The sequence below is a fragment of the Myodes glareolus genome, chromosome 4, assembly GCF_982192425.1.
Source record: "Myodes glareolus chromosome 4, mMyoGla1.1, whole genome shotgun sequence".
Lineage (NCBI taxonomy): Eukaryota > Metazoa > Chordata > Mammalia > Rodentia > Cricetidae > Myodes > Myodes glareolus.
Window position 1 is genome coordinate 38,984,493 of NC_142029.1, and position 26,420 is coordinate 39,010,912.

Below are 26,420 nucleotides of genomic sequence, written 5' to 3' on the forward strand. Positions count from 1 at the left end.
CAGAAGATCTAAACACAAGTGCTTGTTTCAAAAGAACTGACCTGGAGCATTTTGGTCATGTGGTTTTCAAACCTCCTCATGTTTCCATTGCCAGATAGCCAGCCACACTTCAAATGCGAGAGGAATTCAGAGTGCCAGTCTAGGTTATGAGGAGCCTACTGGGTGTTTAATAAGGTCCAAGTGCACTGTGGTTCCGTCAGTAAAGAAGTATAGACAAAAACAAACTAAAATCCCCAGCGAATTCTTCCCTAACATGCAAAAGCTGGGTGACATTCCCCAGTGATGTCAGCTGATGACAGTATGGCAGGCTTGTCACGATTTCTAAAATTACCTGACTCCCTATCCTGCACACATAGTACCCTACTCAGGAAAGGTGACCCTTTATTAACCGGCCCAGAAAGATGAGGAGGAGAACTGTCCTTCTGCTGGAGAATAAACAAGCCTGATGCTGTAGACGGAGCATGGCAGAGTTCTCCATGAAGTCATAGTTTTCTATGTTACATACATACATATGTAACATAGCTCGCCCGTTTAAACATGAAGTCATCCGGCTTTGGCTTACCCCATTTAAATGGACCACAGAGAAGCTATCAATTAGGAGTGTAGGACACAAAACCCCATTGTTTTCTTTCATTTTCTCTCTCCAGGAAAGTACTGCACCAGGAAGAGGTAACATTACCAGTTACATAGTTTAGAAGTCTTTATAAATACAACCTGTTCTGTATCATTTACTGGCTTTGCTTGGTTTTTGAGGCAAGGTTTCATGTGGCACAGCCTGACCTTGAATGTGTTCTGTTGCTGAGGCTGGCCCTGATTCTTCTGCCTCTACCCAAGGCTGGCGTTACGGGCGGGTTCAATGTCAGTGCTTTCAAACACTGTAGCAGTCCAAAAAGCAACCATTTGGATGAAGGACAGGAGAAAAATAGCTTAAAAGACTGAGTCCAACAACTAAATAGAAAGCCTTACAACTGGGGCGGGGGTGGGGTCGGGTGGGGGTGGGGTCGTCGCTGCTTCCTGTGGGGCAGCCTCTGGTTTGAGGAAACAGTGCTACAAGAATGGGTGTGGGAATGGCTAATAGGGAGCAGAGGAAGCCGCGAATGAGCGAAGTCTAGGGAATGTGTATTGGGGACATGGGGAGAGCCATGTCTAGGACTCCAGCGCCTCAGCCCTAGAGGAGTGTCAGCCTTCCCTGGTGAGGCTCAGAGGGATAAGGAAGCCTTCCTCCTGGGCACTGCGGGACACTGATCTGTTCGCACAAAAGCTGGCAAGTGCAGCTTCCTCCTCCTGGATGTTTACAGCACTGAACTAGCTGCCCGCAGAGAACCCCTCCAAAGAATAACAGACTTCGCAGCCCTGGGCTGCGAAGAATGAAACCGCAAAGGTTCCTGGTTGTAGCCATGGTAGGTACTGGTCCATCAGCGTGCACCACCCCACCTAGTCAGTTTTTCTGTGTGTGTGTCTGTGTGTCTGTCATTTCTTCATTCCCTCACATCCCCCGGTTAGGGATCCAGGACCCAAGTCCGGGGAATCATGGTAGAACACACTCAGTGTTTGTTCGGTTTCTTAAAGTTTTAAAGTGTGCAGCCTAGGGCTGGAGAGATGGCTCAGCAGTTAGGAGCAATTGTTGCTTTTGTAGAAGATGAGGGTTTGGTTTACAGCACCCACATAGCAGCTCACAACCATCTGCAACTCCAGTTCCAAGGAATCTGAGGCCCTCTTCTGACTTCCCCAGGGACTCCAGGCATGCATGTGGTACACACATATACATGTAGGCAAACCACTCATACATATATAGTAAAAAAAAAAAAGTATGAGATGTTTTAAAAGTTAAAAAGGTATTCATTTATATATACACCCAATATTAAGAGTTTCTACACTGGTATTAATGGGGAAACTTCACTTATAATTAACAGTAAGAATTTACCTTTCTTAAAAATTGATTTCAACCCCAAAGAGAAATTTTACATTATTTCAATAATGTAAATTATTTCAATTTATATTATAGTCAATGTGTAATAAAGCTTTCAAATAAAGGGGCTTCACTGATCAAATTCATCTACAAACCCCTAAGGTTTCTTTTCAGCTTTGTGATTTTCAGGCTCTAAACATCCTGGTGAGAATACTGTACCAGGCTTATGCGCATCCCAGGGTAAACATCCTGGTGAGAATATTGTACCAGGCTTATGTGCACCCCAAGGTAAACATCCTGGTGAGAATATTGTACTATGCTTATGTGCACCCCTAGCTAAACATCCTGGTGAGAATATTGTACCAGGCTTATGCACACCCCAAGCTAAACATCCTGGTGAGAATGCTGCACCATGTTTATGCGCACCCCAAGCACATGTGCATGTGATAATCTCAGGTAAGTCTCCCCACCCCCATAACAAAACCTGTGTAAGTGTCACATGATCACCTCAATAACTATAGAAAAGCCTTTGACAATATCTAGCATGTCTTCCTGATAAAAGTCCTTGAGCAGCGGTTCTCAGCCTTTCTAACGTCGTGACCCTTTAATACACTTCCTCAAGTTGTGGTGACCCAAACCACAAAAGCATTTCATTGCTACTTCATAACTGTAACTTTGCTACTGCTATGACTTGTAATGTAAATATCTGATATGCAGGATATCCGGTGTGCAACACCTGTGGGACTGTGATCCACAGGCTGAGGATTGCTGTCGGAAAGAATGTCAAGCTAGAGTGAACATAACTCAACAAAATCAAAACTGTATATGAGCAGCCCACAGCCAACATCATCATAACTGGAGAAAAACATAAAGCAACCCCACTGAAGTCAGTAATGAGACAGCGCTGTCCACAATGCCCACCCCGTTGCCATATTGTTTATGATGTCTTTTCCTACGAGTATCCCCTGAATTTCCTTCTCTCGCCTTAGTGCTCCAGCCAGGAAACGGCAGGGACCCAGAGGCGGCCAGTGTCGTGCAGGTGCAGGTTACCTCTCTCGCTCCTGCTCCAGCAGGTTGGTGAAGTCGTCGCTCTTGTTCATGTAGTCAGTGTGCTTGTGCTTCTCATTCTCCAGCTCGTACACGGTGCGCCTGTGACACTTCTCTGCCAGCAGCAGCTGCTCCAGCATGCGGCGGTACGTTTCCCTCTGCTTCTCCTCCAGTCTGTCCAGCTGGGGGAGCAAAGCCGGGAAAGAGCTTAGTGCCTGACTCCACGCGCAGTGACTGAACGTTGTGACCCTGGCCTAGGGGCCCATGACTTGATGGAGAACATTGAAAGGGAAACGGTGTGCCACCACCTTCTGGTATTTTCTCCATGACAACAGGCTTTAGACACTAGCCATCACAGCCTTACTGTTTTTGCTTTGTTGTTTGAGACTCAGTCTTGTGCAGGCCAGGCAGGCCTCAAGTTCACAATCCCCCTGCCTCAGCCTCCGGTGTGCTGGAATTACAGGCTTGTGCTATCATACCCAGTTCATAATGTTATACTCTACCTACTGGCCTTCTAGGGGCCGACTCCCTAAATTTGAGGCAATTACATTATTTCACAGAAACTTGATAACATCTTCCTGATCTCAGAAAAGTTAAGGTCTCATCATGGACATGGACCAGACCTCTTCTGGGTAGTAATCATCACTGTCATAATTTAAGGTTTGTAATGATTTGAATTTCTAGAGAAAATATAGGAGGGGTCCATGCTAAATGCACGAAGGCTCTTTAGAATATTTAAAGAGTACACTTCTCACAATGAGGTCTTACAAACCTTATACAGGGCTGCTGCTTCTCTATGTATCCTGTCTTTACAAAACCATGGCTTTGAAAGACCTGGATAAATCCAGATCCCCCAACAGGAAAATAGAGCCAAAAATCTAGCAGGAAGAGAAGAATCAGAAATCTAAGGTTAACCAGTTCCAGAGTTCCAGGAACTAGCTGAAGATAAAGGTGGATTGTAATCTTGAGAGTAATCTTGAGAGACAAAGAGATTCCCCCTAGTAATTGTCACCCCCTAGTAATTATCACCGGAATAGGAACTAGCTGATTACGACCTTTGAGAATGATCTTGAGAGGCAGGGAATTGCCCCTTTGTAATCATCACTGGAATTTTTGGAATCTTCTGTGACATCCTCCCTGCCCCCCACTTTGGATTACTGGGCTATGTGGTTTCTTCCTATAAAAACTACTTCTCCCGGTCACTCGAGGTCGAACTCTTCCCCTGCGTGGGTTATGAGTCTCGGTCCCAGTGCACTGGTCCCCATCTTGTCGTCTTGTCATTAAACCTCGTGTGATTGCAGCAAGGACGGTCTCTCGTGAGTTACTGGGGGGGTTGACGTCTTCCCGAGGCTCGAGTGAGAGTCTCCCCAAATCGGGGGTCTTTCAGCTTCTCTCGTTCTATGTCATGTACTGTTGGCACAAAGTAGGTGCTTAGGAAGTGCCTGCTCAAGAGGACCAGGTCTTTCCATAACAGCACTTCCTCTCATACTCATCACTCTTTCTGTTCAACTCCGGCACAGGGCTTTGATCTGGCACTGCTGAGGTGAGATGGCTCACTGTGGGGCTGTGCATGTGGGGTGTCAGCAGAATCCCTGCCACTCATGGTCCTCTGCAGCAAGGGATGCCAGCAGCATCTTTCTGACCAGATGCCACCAGCACTATATCCATCTGTGATGAGAAAATGCTTTGACACTGTGCCATTGGTGTAGGAAGTCCTTCTGTCTATGTGTTGTTTTGGTTGGTTAATGAATAAAGAATCTGTTTAAGCCAGTGGCTTACCAGAGTAGAACTAGGAGGGGAAAACTAAACTGAATTCTAGGAGAAATAAAAAAGAGTTAGGGAGATGCCATGTAGCCACTAGAGGTGAAAGATGAGAGCTGCTAGCTGGAACCTTGACAGTAGGCCATTAACCTTGTGGTAAAATATAAAATAATGAAAATGGGTTAATTCTAGATGTAAGAGCTAGTAAGCAATATGAATAAGCTATTGGCCAAGCAGTGATTCAAATAATATGGCTTCTGAGTGATTATTTGGGCTGTGGGAAGCCAAGAATGAACAAGTGGCTTCCTATAAAAAAATGGTGTGCCAACATACACTAGTTAAATTCACATAAAACCTGAGAGGGCTTGGAAAGGAATTCTAGACACTAAAATACAAAGGTTAGCTGCATTTTTCCTTTCAGATGGGTTCTGTTTGCTGGCCACATCTCCTTTAAGAGGGGTCTTCTTGATTCAGTAGTAGCAGAAAAAAGAAAGCTGTGTGGTCACTTTAAAAATGGTGGCTTCCTGGTTTGCCAGCACGAACAGCTCTGACTCTCTCAGAAGGTCCAGCTACTGCGCATTTAAATGGGTTCTGTGAGCAGAGTGCTACAACTTCCTTAAAGGCAACACAGACCCGCTGTGTGCCTAAAAATGGAGCAATGCATATGGCTCTCAGAGGCAGAGAACATGCCTCTGCCAAGCTGGACTGGGCAGAACAAGCATGCAGGGCATGTTGGCCCTAACCACACCCACTTAGCATTAAAAAAGGGTGCTCTGGTCAGAAAATGATTACAGATACACAATAAAGACAGAATCAGATTTTTAAAAAAAAGACCTCAAAATGGGCAACAGTGTTGGATAAATGTACATATGCTTGGGAGAGAAAAGAAAAAGAGCATAATTATTTTTTAAAAAGTAAAGTGCTAAATTGTAAATTGTTAAAAATAATAAACCAAAGTCTTTAAAGAGAACAGAGTATAGTCATAGATTAAAAGGAGTAAAAAAAAAAAGCCACATAAAGATGAAAAACACACAGACAGTTTGGATTATGCATACTATTGTGTTTTCTTTGAATTTTTTGACTGCAGAGACACATTTGATTCTGGGGACTGCTAAATTAAACCAACATATATGTTTTAAAGGTATCTTGACTTCAGAATTTGAGTCTAAGGATATATTGCTTTGGAAAAGAGGTTCCTCTTTTGTTTCCACAGAAGATGAGAACCTGTGGAATCATTCCAGACTAATGTGGTTTGATGGACCAAGACCACCTGAAAGGTCTCTGTGAAAACCCCCTAAAAGAAAATACTTTGCCTAACCAAAAGCAGGAAGCATTTTGGAGAGAACTATGCCCATATTTCCTAAAAGATTGTTTATAAATGTTTGTTTACATTTAAAGGGGGATATGCCATAGAGATTTGCATTGGTATGGATCTTGGTTTATTCACACAAATTTAAGATCAATGATGTTATATGTATATTTCTGATTTTGATTGAGGTATTGTGCTTGTGTACCTCATTTAAAAATATAATGTATAATTAAGAAATATAGGTAAATAGAGAGTAATCTATAATCAAATAATATGACTTCTGAGTGATTATTTTGGGTCTAGGAAGCCAGGAATGAACAAGCAGCCTCTTACAACATGCCATGTTTTCTGGAAAAAGAAATCCTCTACTTCTCCCCCATCTCCTCAGAACCCAGTATTCCAGGTGGAACAGACTTATTAAATCCATTCTCAACCCCACTGACAACTCCTTAAGTCTCCTGGGGAGTGGGGCTACACAGAGTATTGGCACTAGAGCTGTGCCCTAGGTTTCTGTTTACCCTTCAGTTCCAGGAAGGCTTTACAGTTCTCTTTACAGATATATGATATATTCACTGTGAATGAACCATTTCTGAAACCCAAACTAAAAAGGAGGTTGCTTCATTCTCTTCCCTGCTCTTTGCTTTGGAGTAGATGTCAGGTGGAAACTGGTTGAAAGACCAATACTAACCTGGCCCATAGCATTTAGATCTCTACAGCTTGACAGTCAAACTTCTAGACATTTTAGCAAATCTGGAAAAGTATTTGAAGAACAGCTGTTTTTGTGTTTTCATCGCCCTCAGCTAAGGAAAGGACAGTGGCTTATTTGAAGGCTTGTTTGGAATGAAGAGCCAAGTATGTACAGGCCAGTCTTTTAATTTATTTTGCATCCTGCATGTTTTAGCATTGGGCTCCGAAGGCCCAGTCTCCCCTGAGGTCTCAGTCTAAGCTAGCCAAGGAATTGTATTGGGAAAGATGGTGGCATTATTAATTAGATGGTAGATGGAGAAATCTTGAGACACTGATTGTATGGACTTCTGAAGGGAAATAGCACATAGAAATATCAAATATTTTGGTGTAGCCTCGGCACAGAGCAGGCCTTGGCCTTGATCAAGTGGGCTTTTAAGGCAGCAATAGTCTTGGGCTGGGTCACTGGAGTGGGTTACTGGAATCGCTGTGAATAACATTTACCTCAACACATTTCTTAGAGCTTGCTGCCATAGTGGTTATATTATGAGGAAGACAGTCTTCTGGGCTCCATCTACAAATAGCTGAGGCATTCCTGCAACTCGTGTTTCTGAGTTGTTAAGTTCTACTTAAAAGCGTTACTGTGGGATCTAGCTTTCAATCTTAAGTTCTGCGTGTAAACACTTACATGAGTAGCAACAAACCAGATCCGGCAGGTGTTATTTCTTGTTATTATTTTTCTTTTTAATGATATCAAGGTCCTAAAAGAAAAACGAAGTGACTGTCCCTTGGCTCTATGTAATTTGTGCAGTGTCTGAAGATTGAATTCCTTAGCAACGGCCCTACAGAATCACGAATTATACACTGGGCGCCGAGTTTTTGGGTTTTTGAGTTTAAGAGGTGGTTCATCAGAGGAATGACTGCTAAAGAACAGTGCCACTGTAACAGGCATCTGTTATTTTGAACATGTAACTTCCAGCTGAATAGAGGGGATGAAAAATGAAAGGCCGAGAACTTGCTAAGGAAAAAAAAAAATTTCACCTAGAGGTCTTGTTTGTTTGTTTGGATTTTTGTTTTTCTTTCTCTCTCTCTTTCTTTTTTGTTTTGTTTTGTTTTGTTTTTCAAGACAATTTTTCTTTGTAGCCTTGGTTGATCTGAAACTCAAGTGACTGGTTTGCCTCTGCCTCTGGGGTCGTGGGATTAAAGGCGTGCCCCACCAAGCCCGTTTTCTTGAAGTTTTTTAATTACATTTTTGACTAATTCTCTCTCTGTCTCTCTGTCTCTCTCTCTCTCTGTCTCTCTCTCTCTCTGTGTGTGTGTGTGTGTGTGTGCGCGCACGTGGGTGTGTGTACACTCATATAAGGGTCTCTGTGCTAAGGCACTAGTGTGGAGATCTGGTGTGGCGGAATTATCTGTATTCTGTCAATCATGCATTTTAATAAAACGCTGATTGGCCAGGCACGAAGTATAGGAAGGTCAACCAGACAGGAAGTAAAGGTGGGGCGATGAGAACAGGAGTATTCCAGGAAGGAGGAAGTCCCTCCGCCATTCCTGCCCAGATCACCTAAGAAGCAACATGTGAGCTACCATGCTGAGAAAGGTACTGAGCCGTGTGGCTAACATAGATAATGATAATGGGTTAATATAAGTTACAAGGACTAATAAGAAGCCTAACCTAATGGGCCAATCAGTTTATAACTTATAGAGATCTCTGTGTGATTGATTTTCTCTGGGACTTGCCAGCAGTGGGGTACCGGGCAGGACAGAAAGCCCCACAAGCCGGACCCTCACACTACAGAGATCAGAGGACTTATACATATCAATCTTCTCCTTTCACCACGTGGGTGTCAGGGACTGAACTCAAGTTGTCCACCTTGGTGACCAGCACCTTTACCAGCTGAGTTTTCTTGCCAGACCCCAGAAGTAGACAAATTTAAGAAAGGGAAAAATTAACATAAAATATATCAATGTTTTATGTGAAAGGACCATAGCTGGGAGGCAGTTTTAGCTCTGTTGTCTGCAGAGGATTCAATCCAAAGCATCGAGGAATTTAGGAAAAGAGAAACCAACTGAAGGAAACATACAAGGTCTGAGCAACCAAACTGGCTTACACAGAAGGGGCATGGGTTTGGGTACACCTGAGATAAGGCTATTTTTAGTCATTATTGAATCATAATGGGGAACAATGAAGACAGGAGAGCCCCAGAGTGAGGGCGGGTGACTCCTGCATGCAGAGGGTATTGGGACCCAGGACACAACTGAAGAGCATGCGATAACCCTTCAAGTGGTCTCATAAGATCACATAGCCCCTCTTCTGAGGATGCACCAGATTTACCAGGTGGTTTTATTAAAGTCTCTAAAGACAAGATAATTGGATTTGGGAAGAGCAGGATAAGATATCAGAAGCACCAGTTGCTAACAAACTGAATTGTTGACATTGCTTGGAGCCTGACTAAACATGCCTCATACTTTGTGATGTTGGGCTTGTGTCGAAAGAGAAAGGAGTCACACTAAAGGGGATTCAAACAGGGCAGCATCAGCTCAGCCCAAACATGGGTCAGAAGTGATGGGGAGGACACCCTACTGAGGATTATTCAACTCAAGAACGGGAAACCCAAAAATACTCATGTTAAACACACAGTTTTGCAGACTCTGAAGCCTTAGTTTTGCATCTCTCCTTGATTTTGCAGTATATATGTAGCCCAAGCTGGTCTTGAATCAGTTATTTTCCTGTCTCAGCCCTTTGAGGGCTGGGATTACAAGCATGTTCTACGATATCCAGACACAAAAACAAATGTAGATTTCTAGTCAGCCTGGGGATAGATGGTAAGACCCTGTCTCTAATGATGGGGGAGGGGCAGGGGGAGGGCATGGGGGAGAGGAAGAGGAAGAGGAAAACAAGCACTTAATCACTTGAGTTTCAAAGTGTAGGAAATACAAAAGCAGTAAGATAAATTTCAAAATAACATTAAAATCCATAAAATAGTGGAGAAGAAAGAAAGCAACTGAAATACCAAAAATAAAGATAACTGAGCTGAGCTTTCCTAAGCAGAAAAAAAAATAAATAAAAAACAAAAGATAGATATTGACTTCACTAGGACAAGTACCCTATTAGTAGCCGAAATAGGAAAGAAGGCTGACTTTTGAGAATGAATAACACCCAGTAGACTCAAATCACACAAGCCTCGGAAGAGATGGAGGTCAGGGCATGGAAGTCAAGGAAGAGTAAGAGCGGGGCTGTAGCTCAGTCACAGAGCTGGTCCCCAGCATGTGTGAGGCCAGAGGTTTGATCCTCTGTAATGCAAAATAAGTAAAAAGCCATACAAATCAGGTCATCCAATAGGGATTCATTGAAGATTAAATAGTAAGTCCAACACAATGGACTGCTTTCCCTTACCAAGTGTTCTGGCAAGCAAGAAATTAAACAGCAAATATTAAATCCCTGGAAATAGCCTATAAATAATTCAAGGATATCAAAATGTAAGGGTTTTGTTTCTTTCCTTTTAATTTCTTACTCTGCTCAGCCGCAGCCAGAGGATTGCAACTAATTATCCTGTGAGAGTTGAGGGACATGACCTGACTGTATTTGCATTTTCAGTCCTGCTAATACATCCTGAAGTCCATGTTCTATTTTTCAACAACTTCAAGGGTTTACTAGGAGATACACAATTCTCCTAATATCAATTTCATAGTTACAAATTTAAAGAATATCTTTAGGGGCTGGGAGAGACAGCATAGAGGTTTGGAGCACATACTGCTCTTGCAGAAGACCGGGTTTCTGCTCCTAGCACTTATGTTGGGCGGTTCACAAATGCTTGTAACTCCAGCTTCAGGAGTTACAATTCCAAGAGAATTAAATGTCTCTGGTCTCTGTGAGCACCAGTATACAAGTACATAAACCCACACAGGAAAGACACACACACACACAATCTTTAAAATTCCTAGCTCTGTTTTTTGTGGTAGCGAGAACTGAACCTGTACAAAGGGCTGGAGGGGACCAGTTATCTACAGTGGTGACAGAAAACCTTTGCTGCTTGTAAAGTTCTATTTCTTTCACAGAGCTGGACTCCATTTGATACTGTGGGGGAAAGCAGACTCCCCTCCCCTCATATTTCCCATTAGGGAGATTATTGAGAGGAGAAAGAACCAGAGAAGCAGGCATGGCACTGCCAGTTCCAGGACAGCTCACAGCTGAGCATTTCTGCATGGTCCCTCTCTCCTGTGTCCAGGCCATTTCCTGGTGATCATCAGAAGCCCCTTTCTGTGTTCTGTTTTCAGAGTTCCGAGGATTAGGGGTAGTGATTCTGGTAAAAGAGTCTGCTCTGATGGCCTACCTCTCCCGTGGGGTTGGGGGAGTCACCTCAAGCCCTAGCTGAGGGAGAACTCGGAAGCCTAAACTGGGCTTTGTAAGTCCAGTTATCACTGTCATCATCATCACTGTAAAGCTGATATTTTCACTTCTGTATGAATTTTACCTCTCACCACTCCTGCCCCGCCCACACGTAGAAGAAATTGAGAGTATGCACAATTATCATCTTCTCACCCAAGCCGATACTAATGGTTAGTAGTGCCTGAGTATCTGGCGTGTGCCCGACGCTATGTTAAAAGCTGTATAGGCATTCATTCTTCCACCTAGTTCTCAATACCACGGTGAGGTGGATGCCATTCCTCTACCCCACAGATAAGGAACCAAGGTTAGTGAGCTGAAGTGGGCCCTGTGAAGCCACACACAGCTGGATTCCAAGCAGCCTGTATGCCGAATCCTGTGCCACCAACAATATTTTTTTATTATTATTATTTATTTATTTTATTTTGCGTTTTAGGGAAAGTTGAGAGTCGAGATCTGCATTCATCAGAAAAAGATGGAGCTGCCAATCTATTATGAATACTATCTAAATCAGATTTTGCCACAGATTTAGGTTAAAAGTTAAATTTAAAATTAGTTTCTTCTAACTTAATTTCTACTTTTAGATTATTCTACTAACTGCAAAGCTATGAATCGCTTGCCTGAATTCTGAAAACTCAGTGTAACTACCTCCATTAAATGAGTACCCTAATTTGACACTGAATGTCCACACTAGGATGGGGGAATTTTTAAAATGTCATGCCATAGGTAATAACAATAGCCCATAATTCCTAATATATTCTTGCATAAAATGATTCCTTATAGCCCCCACTGATATTACTTCATCTCTTGAATTACCCTAAATATTTCATTGGAACTTTTTTTCTTCATCACTGGAATGAATTCACATAAGACCTTTTATTTATTTATTATGTATACAATATTCTGTCTGTGTGTATGCCTGCAGGCCAAAGAGGGCACCAGATCCCATTACAGATGGTTGTGAGCCACCATGTGGTTGCCGGGAATTGAACTCAGGACCTTTGGAAGAGCAGGCAATGCTCTTAACCTCTGAGCCATCTCTCCAGCCCCCACATAAGACCTTTTAAACTAGAACATTTTAAGGTACTCCCAAAGCAGTGGTATTAAACCATAACTATCAATAATGAATTCAATCTAAAGTTAGGTTATCATTTTTATAGTAATCCTGAAAACTCAATGTGAGAACTAGCAAGCACTTCACATTTTTAAATGTGCTATTTCTTTTTTTTTTATTTATTTATTTATTATGTTGTATACGCTCCTTCCATGTATGCTTGTGTGCCAGAAGAGAGCACCAGATCTCATTATAGATGGCTGTGAGCCACCATGTGGTTGCTGGGAACTGAACTCAGTACCTCTGGAAGAGCAGTCAGTGCTCTTAACCTCTGAGCCATCTCTCCAGCCCCTAAATGTGCTATTTCTGAGAGGGGTAAATCAATAATGTATTTCAAGAGCATATAACATTCCTAATCATATAGAAAAATACATTTCTAACCTGAAGCATATTTAAGTAAACGTTTGAAACTCCTATCAGAACTTACCTAGTACAGCCCAAGAATTACTTAACTATATTTAATTCTGCATTAGGGCATCATAACAATTTTGCATTTGGGGAAAAACATCAAAGCATATAAAAGAGAGATCTCTGCAATTTCTCACTAGGGAGGCTCTCTGGTGCTCCGCTTTACCTCTGAGATGGGTTTCTCATAGACATCTTCTCCTACGGACTTCTCTTGAGCGAGGATGGCGTCTCGGTGCAGGACCCGCAGCACTTTCTCTGGCTCTGCAGATCCGTAATGTGCTTCTAGGACCTCGGGCTTGGTTTTCTCTGTCTTCAGCATGTGGATCACATCTTCTCTAGCCTGTGGCCGAAAGGACAGCAAGGTCAGATGGCTGACACTGCAGACCGCACACTGCCCTCACGAAATCAGCACAGAGATTACTGGGTGTACCCCACTGCTTCAGGGCTCTTACAGACTCACTGGGATTTCTGTTCTGGTTTTTCTCCCCCTCCCCAACAAATGTAGATTAACAAGCAGATACTCGGCCTTGGTTGCTAGGAAGCAGGGGAGCAGAAAAAGAATTTGTGCTAATATTAACTACACAAAAATTGCTTTACTTAAGTAGCTCTGATATGAGAGAGGAGGCAGGTAGGGCTGGCCCTGGAAAACCTGTTTCAGTATTAAGAGGTCTGCAATGATCAAAATACTGTTTTTCTATTTATGTTAGCAATGTAGTGTTCAAATCTGTTTTACAGGAAACCTCACTCCCTTTATTCTATAGCCACGTTCATTGTAGTTAGAACTCTATATGCAATCAACAAACAGCCATTTTTGCTGGGTTCCTGTCTCATAAGTCACTTGCTTTGCACAGAAGCACATGGTTGAGAACTCACACTGTGCTGGGCTAGACTTTTCACTAACTAATTCATATAGAATTCTATCTTTTTAACACTCAGACTATCAGCAGACAAGTCAGGTTGGTAGGTCATGGTTAGTTTTTCAGTGGTTTAGCTCAGCATCTTCCTGAAGCTACAGCTACAGATCTATGTGGTACTCACTGTCTTTGGTCCCATCAGACAATGCCCACACCTCTGGCTGCTGCTGTAGATCTATGTGGCACTGCATTGGTCCCATCAGACAATGCCCACACCTCTGGGTGCTGCTGTAGATCTATGAGGCATTGCATTGGTCCCATCAGACAATGCATACTCCTCTGGGCTTCTTTTTTTTATTGATTTGTTCTGATGCAGCTGACATTTCCTGTGTATTTCCCTCTACACTTGGAGCTGCCTTACCAATAGGGTAGTAGGTAAACTGGTATACGACTTCATTGCAACTAGTTGGGCACAGATATCAGCCCATAAAACAGTCAGATAGCTTTTTCCTGCACCAGTGCTAACTGCGAGTTTAAAATCACAAATGCAGCCATTATGATGCATGTTTTAACAGGAGAGCTAGCTAGCTAAACGCGCGTCTTAATCTAAATGAAGTCACAATCTGACCATACAAAATTTGTGTTTCTTAAGCTTCTCATTTTGTCACATTTTTTTTCGGGTTCCAAATTAAACTCATTCAGAAGGTTAAAGATTAATTCACCAGTGGGCCAGCAGTGAACAAGAATTTTCATATTATCTGTGTTGCTGATACATATAGATACACTTATTTCAAGATAATTTTGTGAAATATTAAATTTGAAGAACTTAGTAATTAGGAATATTAGTGAGAATGCTAAGGCTGGAAAACAGACTAACAAAAAAGTAGTTCATTATCACCCAGGGGAAAACATACAGAATGCAGTGCCTTGTTGAGTTAGCAGGGGACTATGTCTGAAAATCAGGGGCAGGGGTCTGGGGTAGCACAACGGTACATTTGGGAGAGTGCTCTCTATGCAGGCGTGAGAACCCGAGTGTGGATCTTCAGAAGCCACGTGAAAAGCAGGCATGGTGGCACATGTCTATAGTCCCACTGAGGGAGAGGCACAAAGGTGGCTTCCTATGGAGACTTCCAGTGTGCCCACCCCTACCATCACCAATTCTTTCACGTTCACATGTGATTACAGATTTGCCTTCCATGTCCACAAGCCACGATTCATGGTTTCTCCTTTCAAGATGACATACATTTCCATCTTTAGTTAAAGCAAAAAAATTGACCCCAGATAGGGAAGTGATTAGAGGAGAGAGATGGTCACGCCCTTCTCTTGCTGTTGTAACTGGCTGATGGAGGATAGGAAGCCGAACTAGCTTGTTGGGCACAGGCTGTAGCCCCACGTCTGGTAACGATTTATGTGCTTATCTGGATGAGATGAGTGTAGGAGCCCTTCCTTCTGGAGATGAAAAACAGCTGGTGTACAGGAGGCTCCTGCACTATGGGGCCACCATAGGTTCGGATTTATGCCTTGTCCACGGGATTTGGCAGGCAGAATAAAAAAGAGCTAAAATACAACCTCAGGCATCTCTCACTAAATAAGCTGCACCCTGACCAAAGGCTGCATCCCCTGGATGAAACGGGCCTTTTCTTTTCCTTCTCCCTCTCCTCTCTTCCTCCTCCTCCTCTATGTCTCCATGTGTATATACAGACGTGTGTGCTCATGTGTGAGCATGTGCCTGTGGACCCAGAAGTTGGTATCATGTCTTCCTAAATCACCTCAGCCGTAAATGTTCTGAGACAAGGTTTCTCATAACAGTAGTGATTTTAAAGAAAAACAAAAACAAAAAGAATAAAAAATATTTCATGACTTATGCTTCACATACACCCACTTGCTGGCATCATCAGTATTTCTTTTAGATTATTCAAAGCCAGCAGAGAATCTGAGGATGGAACAGTCATTGAGGTAGGTAGTGTTGCAAGGTGCACAAGGAACAACAGGTTCCCACTGTGTTTGTTCTGATTCCGTCACATTCCTACCTGACAGAAGGAACCACCACAGAGCTACTCACACGCTAGCTCCACAAACCACATTCTGAAGACTTATCTCTCACTGTGGATGAAAGTGGTCAGAAAGTTGGCTTTTAGACATAAACTGAAGTAAGCACTCTTGACTATTAACTCACACTAGTCTATGTGACAGAAGCATATATAGCAAATTCTAAAGCACTAAGACAAACAAGAACTTGATTAAAACATGGACTATAACCTGCATTGCTGTATAATGGCATGAGCCCATCTTTAAAGAACCTTGGAATTACTTTCTGGTCCTAGACCTGGGTGATTTACACATGTTGCTGTAAGCTAACTTTATCACCTATGGAATAAAACTCTAACCACTCCATCACGTGAATGTTGCTGGGATGGAAATAGATAGGCATTCACAGACTGACTGGTGTAGGATTTGGCACAGAGCAGGTCCTAAGTCAATGGAGACATTTACTATACTTTTACTGGAGTATATTTATTGTGCATAGTGATGACTGTCATACTTTTGTACAATTATGTCATGTGCTATGATCGTATTCACTGCCCCATCCCTTCTCCTTTATTCCTGCCGTTCTCATTCCCCTAGTCTCACATCTACTTTCTTGTATACGGTTTATGTAGCCATACAAAATCTAAGATTCACAGAAGAGAGAACATGCAATATTTATCTACCTGAGTCCGATTTATTTAGCTTAATATGATGGTCCCCATTTGCATCCATTTTCCTGTCAACTACACATTTTGTTCAACTCTATGATGGAATAAAATCCATTATGCACAAACCATTCTTCTTTCCGCATCTGTCAACACCACTTACCCTGATCCGCGACTTGGCTATTAAGAATAGCCCTGTAATAAATATAAAAGCGCAAGTGTAGGGCTTGTGAGGATGGCTCAGTGACTAGAGCACACGCTGCTTTTACAGGGGATCTGGTCCCCAGCACCCAGGTCAGGCAGCTCAGAACTGCCTGTAACTTCAGCTCCAGAGAATCTGATACCTTCTTTTGGCCTCTGCAGGCCTCTGTATCCATAAGTTTATGGTGTTCATAAACTTATGCAGGTAAACACATAAAAAGGTAAATATAAATAAATCTTTAATGTTAAAAAAAAACTCTGCAAATATCTCTGTGCTGGCTTAGAGTCCATTGAGTACACACCCAGGAGTGGTACAGTTGAGTCATAGATAAACTTTTAGTTAATCACGGAACTTCTATAGTGACTTCCATAGTGGTTGGACTAGTTTACAGTCCACCAATAGACAGCCTGCAAGTTCTCCCTCCCTGAGCAAGTCCTTGCCAGCACGCTGTTGTCTTTAGGACAGCCCTTGTAACTGGGATGAGATGTAATCTCAATATTGTTTTCTCTGATGGAAGATGCTGATTTTTTTTACATATTTATTAGCCGTTTTTACTGTATCTCTTGAGAGCTGCCTGATCACCGCATTAGCCCATTTACTGATTAGTTTGTTACTTTGCTATTTAGTTTTTCAAATTTTTAAATAAAATCTAGATTTTAACACTCTTTCAAATGTGTGTCTAGCAAACACTTTTATCTTCTGTAGGCTTCTCTCCACTTATCTTCTTTGGTGGGAGAAGCCTTTGGATTCAATGCAATCCCTTTCGTCAATTCTTGATTTTATTCCCAAGCTACCAGAATTCTCTCAGATAGGCTTTGTATATTCCTATACCCATGTCTTCAAGTGTTTTCCTCTAGAAGTTTCAGGGTTTGGGGCTATCTATATATTAAGATTTTTGATCCAAGTTGAACTGGTGAGTGATTTGGAACCAGTTTACTCTTCTGCATGCAGACATCCACTTTTCCTAACAGCTTTTGTTGGAGAGGAGGTCTTTTCTTCAATGTGCGCAATTGGCATCTTTGTCAAATGTCAGTTTGCTATGGTTACATGGGTCTACTTTTCTTATGGGTTTTACTCTATGGGATTTACTTACGGGTCTTCTTTTCTATCTCTCTAGGTGTCTGTATTTGTGTCAGCACTATGATGTTTCTGTTACTATGATTCTACAATACACATTGAAGTTGGGAATGAGTGTTAGTATTTAGATATCCATACTGGCCTGCCCTTAAGGTCCTGACAGGATACATCCTCGGCTGCAGCCACTAAGAGCACCTTCTGTGCACACTCTTGTTAAAGGTGGGCTTTGTGTGCATCCTCTCTCCCTCCCTACCTCTCTCTCTCTCTCTCTCTCTCTCTCTCTCTCTCTCTCTTTCTCTTCCACCACTCTTGTCCCCAGGGACCAGTCTCTGTCCCTTCTCTGCCCCTTCTCTCCTCTTCCAATAAACCTCCCACGTCGAGCCTTGTTGCATGGCACGACTCCTTTTTGCAGAATTACAACAATGGCGATACCTCCAGCATTGTTTGTTTTGTGGTTGCTATTGTACAAGAAGCCTTTGGCTGCTTGGGTGTTTTGTGCTTCCATATGAGAAAAGGAAACACCTATTTCTTTTACAAGAGAAAAAAAAACACTTATTCTTGAACTTATTCATACTATGACACCACGTGTTACATACTTTATCTTAGCTTAATTGTTCTAGATACTGATTACCAAATAAAAGAGCTACAGTGTATCATATACTTAGAGCCATTCTAGTCATAATGAACTTACTAAGGGGCTCCGTAAATGGCTGTAGAGATAGCACTGAAAAAAAATTAGCAATACTGTTTCTATGATATTGCTACTTAAAAAATTTAATAGAGTAAATCAATATTGTGATATCTTTTTAATACAGTTGTTATATTTACTTATTATTTATTTGTTACTTGTGTGTGTTGCAAACTGCCTTGGCATGCATGTGGAAGTCAGAGGACAGTTTTTCAGGAGCTGGTTATCTCTGTCATCAGGCTTGGCCCCAAGTACCTTTACATACTGAACCATCTCACCTGCCCTTGTGGGGTGTGTGTGTGTGTGTGTGTGTGTGTGTGTGTGTGTGTGTGTTTTGAGACAGGGACTCTCTTTGCAGGTCTAGCTGACCTGGAACTCACTGTGCAGATTAGGTTGGTCTCAAACTTGCAGAGATCTGTCTCTGCCTCCAGAGTGCTGCAATTAAAGTTCTGTGCACACGCCCAGCCTGTGTGTAATATCTTTTGAACCAGTGGATTAGTGATAGTGACTATGCGATCACACTAAATTTGTTCACTGCTCCAAATACATGATTCAGTGTAGGGAAAAAGATCTTTCACTGAAGAGATAAAACCACTTTACAGCTGCATTTTTAGAAATGCGTTGATTTGCTTGGTGGTGGCACATGCCTGCAGTCTGAGCACTATGGAGGCAGAGGCAGCTGTTACAGATAGAAACCCTGTCTCAAAACACAAACAAACAAAAACCCAAAAAAGAAAAAGGAAAAAGAAATGTGTTAATTTTTGTGAAAAAGGATAAAATCCTGAATGTCAGAAAGCTTCCACCCTTAAACATTATTTTCACAGAGAAGTTAAACCAGAAAGAAGTGGTTAAAGTCCGAGGGCTCCAGGGACCTCTCAATAGACCTTAAGGATGCAAATGAACCAGAGAGAATGCTTTAAAAATGGCTCTCAGAATGAGCTGCCTTCTTCTGTGTGAGAGGAGGAAGGGGACTGGAGAAGAAAGAGATAACACGATGTTCGGTTTACTTACTGGCGATAAACAAATGAGGCTTGGGCACAGAAAAAAACACGGCAGGCAGTCTCGTGTCTCTGCCAAGAGACCCACAGACATTCGTGCCCGTGGTAACCCTGGAGAACAAGGGGTGTGGTCTCAGTCGGTTGCAGTAGGAGCTGATTCAAAACATGTGGGGGCAGCATAGAGCCACTCCGTGCTGCCCCGGGCCAGGTGAACACGGGAGTCACGAAGTCATGGGAGGGCATTTGGGCTTTGCCAGACAAGAGGAGTCAGAGGCATAATAAAACGACACAGGCTCAAAATCAGAGCTGAATCAACCATTCACTAAATAACCTGTGTACATTCACGTTGTACAATGCGTTGCATTCAGGTATTACAGAAACAGTTGTATCCCCCAGAAATTCGAGTCTGAAAGGATACTGACAATGGGAAATAATTTTTAACGTGATTCCAACAAGCAGGTGCTGGAGGAAACACAGGGAGGAACGACGTCTATCCAGAACGGTTGACTTGAATCTGAACTAACAGTAGGATGTGACCTGAAATCTCACCATGAATGAAGGAGGAAAAGGGCTTAGTTAGACGAGAGTATTCCAGGAACAAGACTGTAAAGATGGGGCTGGAGAGATTGCTCAGTGGTTAAGTGCACTTGTTTCTGAGTAGGGTCCAGGGTTCAATTCCCTCACCTACATGTTGGCTAGCTAACAACAGTCTGTAACTCCAGTTCCAGGTGAGCCGATGTCATCTTCTCAGATGGGCAGCAAGCACATGTGTGGTTAATAAACACACATGCAGGCCAAACGCTAGTGAAAGACCTGGATCCTGGATAAATCCAGATCCCCCTAGCAGGAAAAAATAGAGTCAAAAATCTAGCAGGAAGAGAAAAATCAGAAATCTAGGATTAGCCAGTTCAGGGTTTCAGGAACTAGCTGAAGATAAAGTTAGATTGTAATCTTGAGAATAATCTTGAGAAACAGGGAGTTTCCCCCTAGTAATTATCATTGGTATTTTTGGAATACTGTGTTTCAGGAACTAGCTGATTATGACCTTGAGAGTGATCTTGAGAGGCAGGGAGTTGCCCCTTGTGACCATCACTGGTATTTTCGGAATTTTCTGTGACACCCTCCCTGCCCCTTTCAGATTACTGGGCTGTGGTTTCTTCCCTTAAAAACCCCTTCTCCCAGCTACTCGGGGTCGAACTCTTCCCCTGCGTGGGCTATGAGTCCCGACTTCAGTGCACTGGTTCCCGTCTTGTCGTCTTGTCACTAAACTGCATTGTGACCGCAGCAAGGACGGTCTCTCGTGAGTTACTGGGGGGCGGGGGGGTTGTGTTATCCCGAGACTTGAGTGAGAGTCTCCCCATATCGGGGGTCTTTCATTAGAAGATGATAGCACAATGGTAATGATGTCCTCACATTAAACCCTGTGAGTCACACGCTGAGTCACGGAGCAGCAAGAAGCTTTGGACTCTGAATCCACAGGACAGTGACATGGTCAGATATGTGTGTTATAAAGACCCAGAGGGGCCTCACACGAGGAAGATGTTCAGTGGGTAAGTCTGGTGACCTGAGATTGAGTCTCAGAACACAAATGAAGAAGAAGGAGAGAAGTAGCTGTACAAAGTTGTTCCCTGTCTTTCCCTCCTCTCTCCTCCCCTTCCCTCCCCTCAGCTATATGGGAGCTCTGTTACTTTCTCTTAAGTTCTCACTGATAGTAAAACACTTCACTTTTCTGAAACCCATTTGACCATTGCCTATGAAAGTCATTCTTTGAGTTCACCTATGGCATTTGATTGCCCTTGAGTCATGCTCACCTGAGGCATTAAAACCTCCATTGTATCTTTGCTCCCCTCACCCCAACACTGTGTTTTAAACAATCTCTACAAGCGATTTGGCAACATAGCTGCATTTGGAAGCTACTACTCTGGGACAGACAGGGCAACTCAGCCCAAAGAGACAGCTGTGTGTTAGGTTCAAAGCCCCTCCCACCAATCACGTCTTTAGAATGCACCACGGGATTTGTTTACCCCACATGGCTGTGACTGCACTGTCCCACCACTCTACCCTGCCTTCTTGTGCGGTCTCCAGCCAGATTCTCTTGGCCTCTCGCTACGCTTTACCTTTTGCTGTCTCCGCTATCCTCTCTGGCTCTCCTGCATCCTCCTACTACCTTATATAGCCCTGACCATGTCTAGTCTGCTTTCTTTTCTCTCTGCTCTGGACACTTCCAGAGGCCTCAGGATCTTTTCTCTCTTCTATCCACAATAAAAACCTTCCCCCTTGTAGACTGGCCATGTCAGCAGTTTCTTCATTGTGCCCTCTGGTATACACTGTGCTGTTAACTGAAGGTTCTTGGAGGTTCACTCATTTCCTGCCTCCTAGGTTCCTCCATGTCTCCTGGAGCTACAGTCCTACCGACCAACTTTGCTTCACTGAAGGATTACAGTCTCTTCAGACCAAGAGGCTCCCTGGAATTGAGATGTATCTGCCAGTTCTAGACAAACCAGGCTCACCAGTTCTCCCAGTTTGCCTACTAGTACGCCTTAGTTACTAAGGGAACAGAATTCTGGAAAGCTGGACTGAAAATCCAGGCCAGACCCAGGCAAACAGGTGTGAAACGTCCACACTGTGGAAGAAGCCAGCGAGGAGACCTGGTAGTCCACAGTATCCTGTATGGACCAGAGCAGCCCTAACTGACCTGATGGTACCTACAAGCTGAACCTCAAAACACATTCATTTAAAGGCAAAATGCAGTTATTGGTTATTATACCTGTTATTATTATTATTTTTTTTTACTGTGTTTAAAGTCGCTGGATTATGAAGTCTTTGAAAAAAGCAAACCAAATCATAATGAGCAGGGTGTAGGGAAAGCAACTTTGCTCTTATACTCTCCTTCTGCATTTCTGAAATGGGGGCGCATGCACCTTGGGAGCACAATGGGAATGACACTGACCCTCACAGAGCAGCCTCCTGTGTCAGTACCTCACAGGAAGACGTCAGTGACATCTCATAGCTTTTCACAAGGTTAATATAATTTACTTGCTCTGACACATAGAAACTGTACACACGTATGAGGAATCATGTCATGCTTCAATATATATTAATTAATGTGTAAGTTCAAGACAAGGTGCACATTCACCATTTCTTTGTGGTAAAAAAAAAATTCAAAATCCTCTCAGGCCCCTTACCCCTGCACCAGAACAACAGACCTGTTTATTCCTCTCTCATTATGGCTTAAAACTGTTGACATCTCTTTCGCCTCCCAGAACAGTAACAACATTTTCATACTTACCTGGGTGTTTGTGATGAAACAGACTTCAGAAAACCCTGACCTAAGGGAGGTAGCTCGCTGCAGACTCTTAGGTGATGCCACTTTGGCATCCTCCCCTGACTTGACTGGGAAGAGGCATATCCAGTGAGGAGGGGACAAGCCTACCCCTAAATGATGACCTGGTGTGTTTTAAACATGGCATTCTTGCCAAGAGCCATTGGCTTTCAACAAAGGATATATTTAAGGATAAAAACCCAGATCTGTCTTTACTTCTAGAAGACCCAGGATGATGCTATGCCCAAACACTATCACTCCTTTGTATGATTTAGCTAACTGCTTAAATATAGCCCATCGCTGCAGCGGGAAGGCCAGAACATGGCCGTTTTGTGAGCACTTCCCCATTCTGGGAACTCAAGTGTTCTGTATCTATTTACATAAGGTAATTTATTAGTTTACTGTCTATTTCTTCCTGGAGTGGTGAACCACTGTGAGGACAGAGGCTGTGTCCACTAGCCCTCACAGAGTGCCTGCCACATGATAGGCACGCAGTAAATATTTGTTGAAATCAAGAAGAGTAAATTTAAGTTATGTGAAGTGAGAAGGTCAACCAAGCCGGTCATGAACCCATCAGGACAACCTTGACTACTAAGCCTTGTTCAAAAGCTCCAAACAGACACATTTTGTCAACTTCCTTAGTCTTTCATCTGACAGCTTTGTCTATAATTCAGGAGTCACTTTGTTCTCCATAGTTTATTCCAAAAGAAAATATGTAAACTGAATAAGGAAAAACAGTACATTCCACCAGAATGTTGCAAGAGGAAATGGGTTATCTTTAAATCTCATACAAATTAAATTACATGTTTATCTAACTTAGGTAAATACTAATGCTATAAGTGGATTAAAAGCTAAAAAGTTGTGATCTATAATGTTATTAGCTGTTATTATAGAAATTAAAGCCAGTTTTTCCTGGATTGTAAAAAGCAAAGCTAATGTGATTAATAATGGATCATACCAGAAGAACACTAAGACGTGGTGATTTAAAGGACCATTTGGTGCTTAAAATGTTACTTCTTGCATTCTCTGAAATAATTTCCCTCTGCAGATGTATGGTACACAGCACCCTGATGTTCTCTGCAGAGTTTACTCACAGAAGATTAGCAGCACAAACTAGTCAAGAGAAATCTTTCATTAAAATATTTGGAAGAGATCTAATTTATCATGCTAAAATTTGCTTTACATTCAGGTAAGCAGACTGATATTTTAAAAATAAAATGTTCAACATTGAAATGATTTTTGCAGAACTGGAAGAATGCAAGTAAATATTTATATGGAGTCTTAAGTGTGCTATAACAACCCATGTAGTTTTGTGAAAGACTGACACCAGGGTCGGATGCTTCCTGATTTTAAAGCTAATTACAAGACTGCACTAATCAAAATGGTGTGGCACTGTCATTAAGACAAAGATGTAGATCAACAGAGTGGAAAAACCTGTAAATGAAGCCAGTCGAAAGATTTCCCACAAAGATATTAAGATGGCTCAGAGTGGAAAGGAGGGTGCTGGATAGCCACGTACTTAGTAAAATTTGACCCTTATCTTTGTGCATTTACTAAAATTAGCTCAAAATCCTTCAAAAATATAAAAGTACCATAAAATAATCAAGAAAGTATTTTATGATAATGAATTTGGCAGTTGTTTCTTGAACATACCAATGGCACAAGCAACGATAGGAAAAATGTGGATTAGCTGAACTATGTCAAACTTAGAACCTTTCAAGCATTGAAGAATATAGCCAACAGAGTGAAAAGCAACTTAATGAATGGTACGTGGCTCATGAAATTTATATGCAGAATAATAAAAACTTCTACAAGTCCAAAAACTGTTCATGAACAAAGGGCTTATACAGATGTTTCTCCAAAGGAAAAAACAATACAAACAGTAAAAAGACATGTAAAAAGATGCCCAATATCACAAACCATTAGAGAAATACAAATTGAAGTCACAATTAAATGATTGATATTTATATCATTAGAATGGGTACTAACAAAACAAGATAAAAATCAACAGTAAGTGGTAGTGATGTTGCAAAATACCAGAACTCCTGAGGTTCTGATATTTTGGGCAGAAAAAAATGATGGAGCCAAGTGCAGACGATCACGGAAGTCCCTCAAAAACCTGAAAAACATTTTGATGTACGATCCAAAACTTTTGCAACTGGGTATGCACTCAAAAGAACTGAGAGCCGTGGTTTTAATAGATATCGGTCCAATTCTTCATAGTAGCTATGCAGGGTCAAACTGGAAGGAGCTCAAGTGTCCACCCCCAGATGACAGAGAAAGTAGATGCAGCAGACCCATCCAATGGAATGCTGCTCAGCTTTAAAAGCAGGAAAATTCTGACACGTGCTATGGTATCAACCAAGCGTAAAGATGTTACGTTAAGGGCCATAAATCAGCTATAGAATGGCAAATGCCGTATGTTTCACTTATATGAGGTACTTAGAGCCATCAGATTTATAGAAACAGAGCTGACCGTGGTTAGCAGGGATGGGGGAACTACGGGGAAAGCAATTACTGGGTAATAGGTGAAGAGTTTCCAGTTGACAAGAAAAATACTTCTTGAGCTCTTTGGTGGTAACAGTTGCCCCACAAGGTCAACATATTTAATGCTACTGAATTACACAGCTGGAAATAGTCACAACAGCCAGGGTGTGGTGGCACACCCTTAGTCCCAGGACTCAGGAGTCAGAAGTGGGCAGACGTCTGTGAAGCCAGCCTGGTCTACAAGAGTTCTAGACCAACCAGGGCTACAGGGAGAGACTTTGTCAAAAGAAAAACGTTACAAAAATGACTTTTATAGAATTGCCTATTTCGCCAAATTTAAAAAATTCAAATGGAGAAATTAAAATCATTCCCAATCCACTAGCTAGAGACTACCAATTTTTAAGAAAAACTAAAATTTTATGTAACTCATTTTTAAAAGCCTAGTCAACTTTCCTTATGGTCAGTCATTTAAATATCACCATCATCCATGGATTTAAATACATTTTTTTCCTCTTTTTTTTTTTTTTTGCACACATTGGGATATTAATAGTAAGGCAGTCGCTATGTACTGGATTAGAAATTAGATAATTTCCCTCATGCAAGTTCCCTCAGGCAGGGCTGTGACAATTCCTTAAATTCCAAAGACTTGGGGGCCTGCCCTCAAGCTGCTTACTCTTTGTGTGATAACTCTCTATGACGCCAATGAGAAGCTGAATTCGTTGAAATGCGGAAAATGCACGCAGACATTTTGTAGATGTTTCTCTAGCTCAGTAAATGTAATGCTGTCAACATAAGCCATCTAGACAGGTCTCCGGGCTGAAGGAACATCTCGGCTGTCGTTCTGCACAGTGGATGGACAGTTCCTCTCTCCTCTGCATTCCGCCCCTAGGGTTGCCTCCCAACTAGTTAGTAGAGCTGGCAGGAGTTTAGCCCTGGTGAAATCCACTGATGCAATTTCCTGTTGGGAATTGACTGGCAGGCTGGTCTTGTCACACGCAGAGCTGTTTGCATGACCAAAGCTTTTCATGGGAAAGGATTCATCCCAAGGAAGAAAGGGCACCATTTTGGTTGTAGAACAACAGAGCAGGTCAGAGGGGGAAGGGTGAGTCCCAGTGTGGGGGCCCCAGGGTCTGTCATTCAGACTCCTGTCCACCCACCCCCTCCTATTCCTTCCTGAGATCCACAGTAAGGGATGGGCAACAAAAGACCCAAATGAAAATTAGAAGAATTGGTAAATTAGAATTCAAGGCATTGCAGTTTTAGCAAGAGGGAGGGTGGAGAGGAGGAGCTTGCCATCCCAAGTGGAGCTCAGGGTGGGTTTCATGGAGCACCCTCCGAGGAGAAACCAGCGGACACCCGAAGAGCTTTGGGCCATACACAACACACTGGCTGTACTGAAGCAAGCACCAACCCAGGCAGGCATCCACAGGCTTGCCACGGGTCAATGGCAAGAAAAAGAGGCAAATGGTAACCTAGAGGA

General features: G+C 42.5%; 1 protein-coding gene across 4 annotated transcripts in view; it reads right to left on the reverse strand.

Annotated features, from left to right (window-relative positions):
• The window catches only part of Filip1 (filamin A interacting protein 1), a 214,136-nt gene that overhangs the window by 42,910 nt on the left and 144,806 nt on the right, over positions 1-26,420 (reverse strand). For all 4 annotated transcript variants that reach the window (XM_085689450.2, XM_085689448.2, XM_048435726.3 and 1 more), the window contains exons 3-4: positions 12,786-12,959; positions 2,960-3,138 (exon numbers count right to left, since the gene is read on the reverse strand). In XM_085689450.2, coding sequence (XP_085545576.1) covers positions 2,960-3,138; positions 12,786-12,959 — 353 coding nt within the window. The remainder of the gene's footprint in view (positions 1-2,959; positions 3,139-12,785; positions 12,960-26,420) is intronic.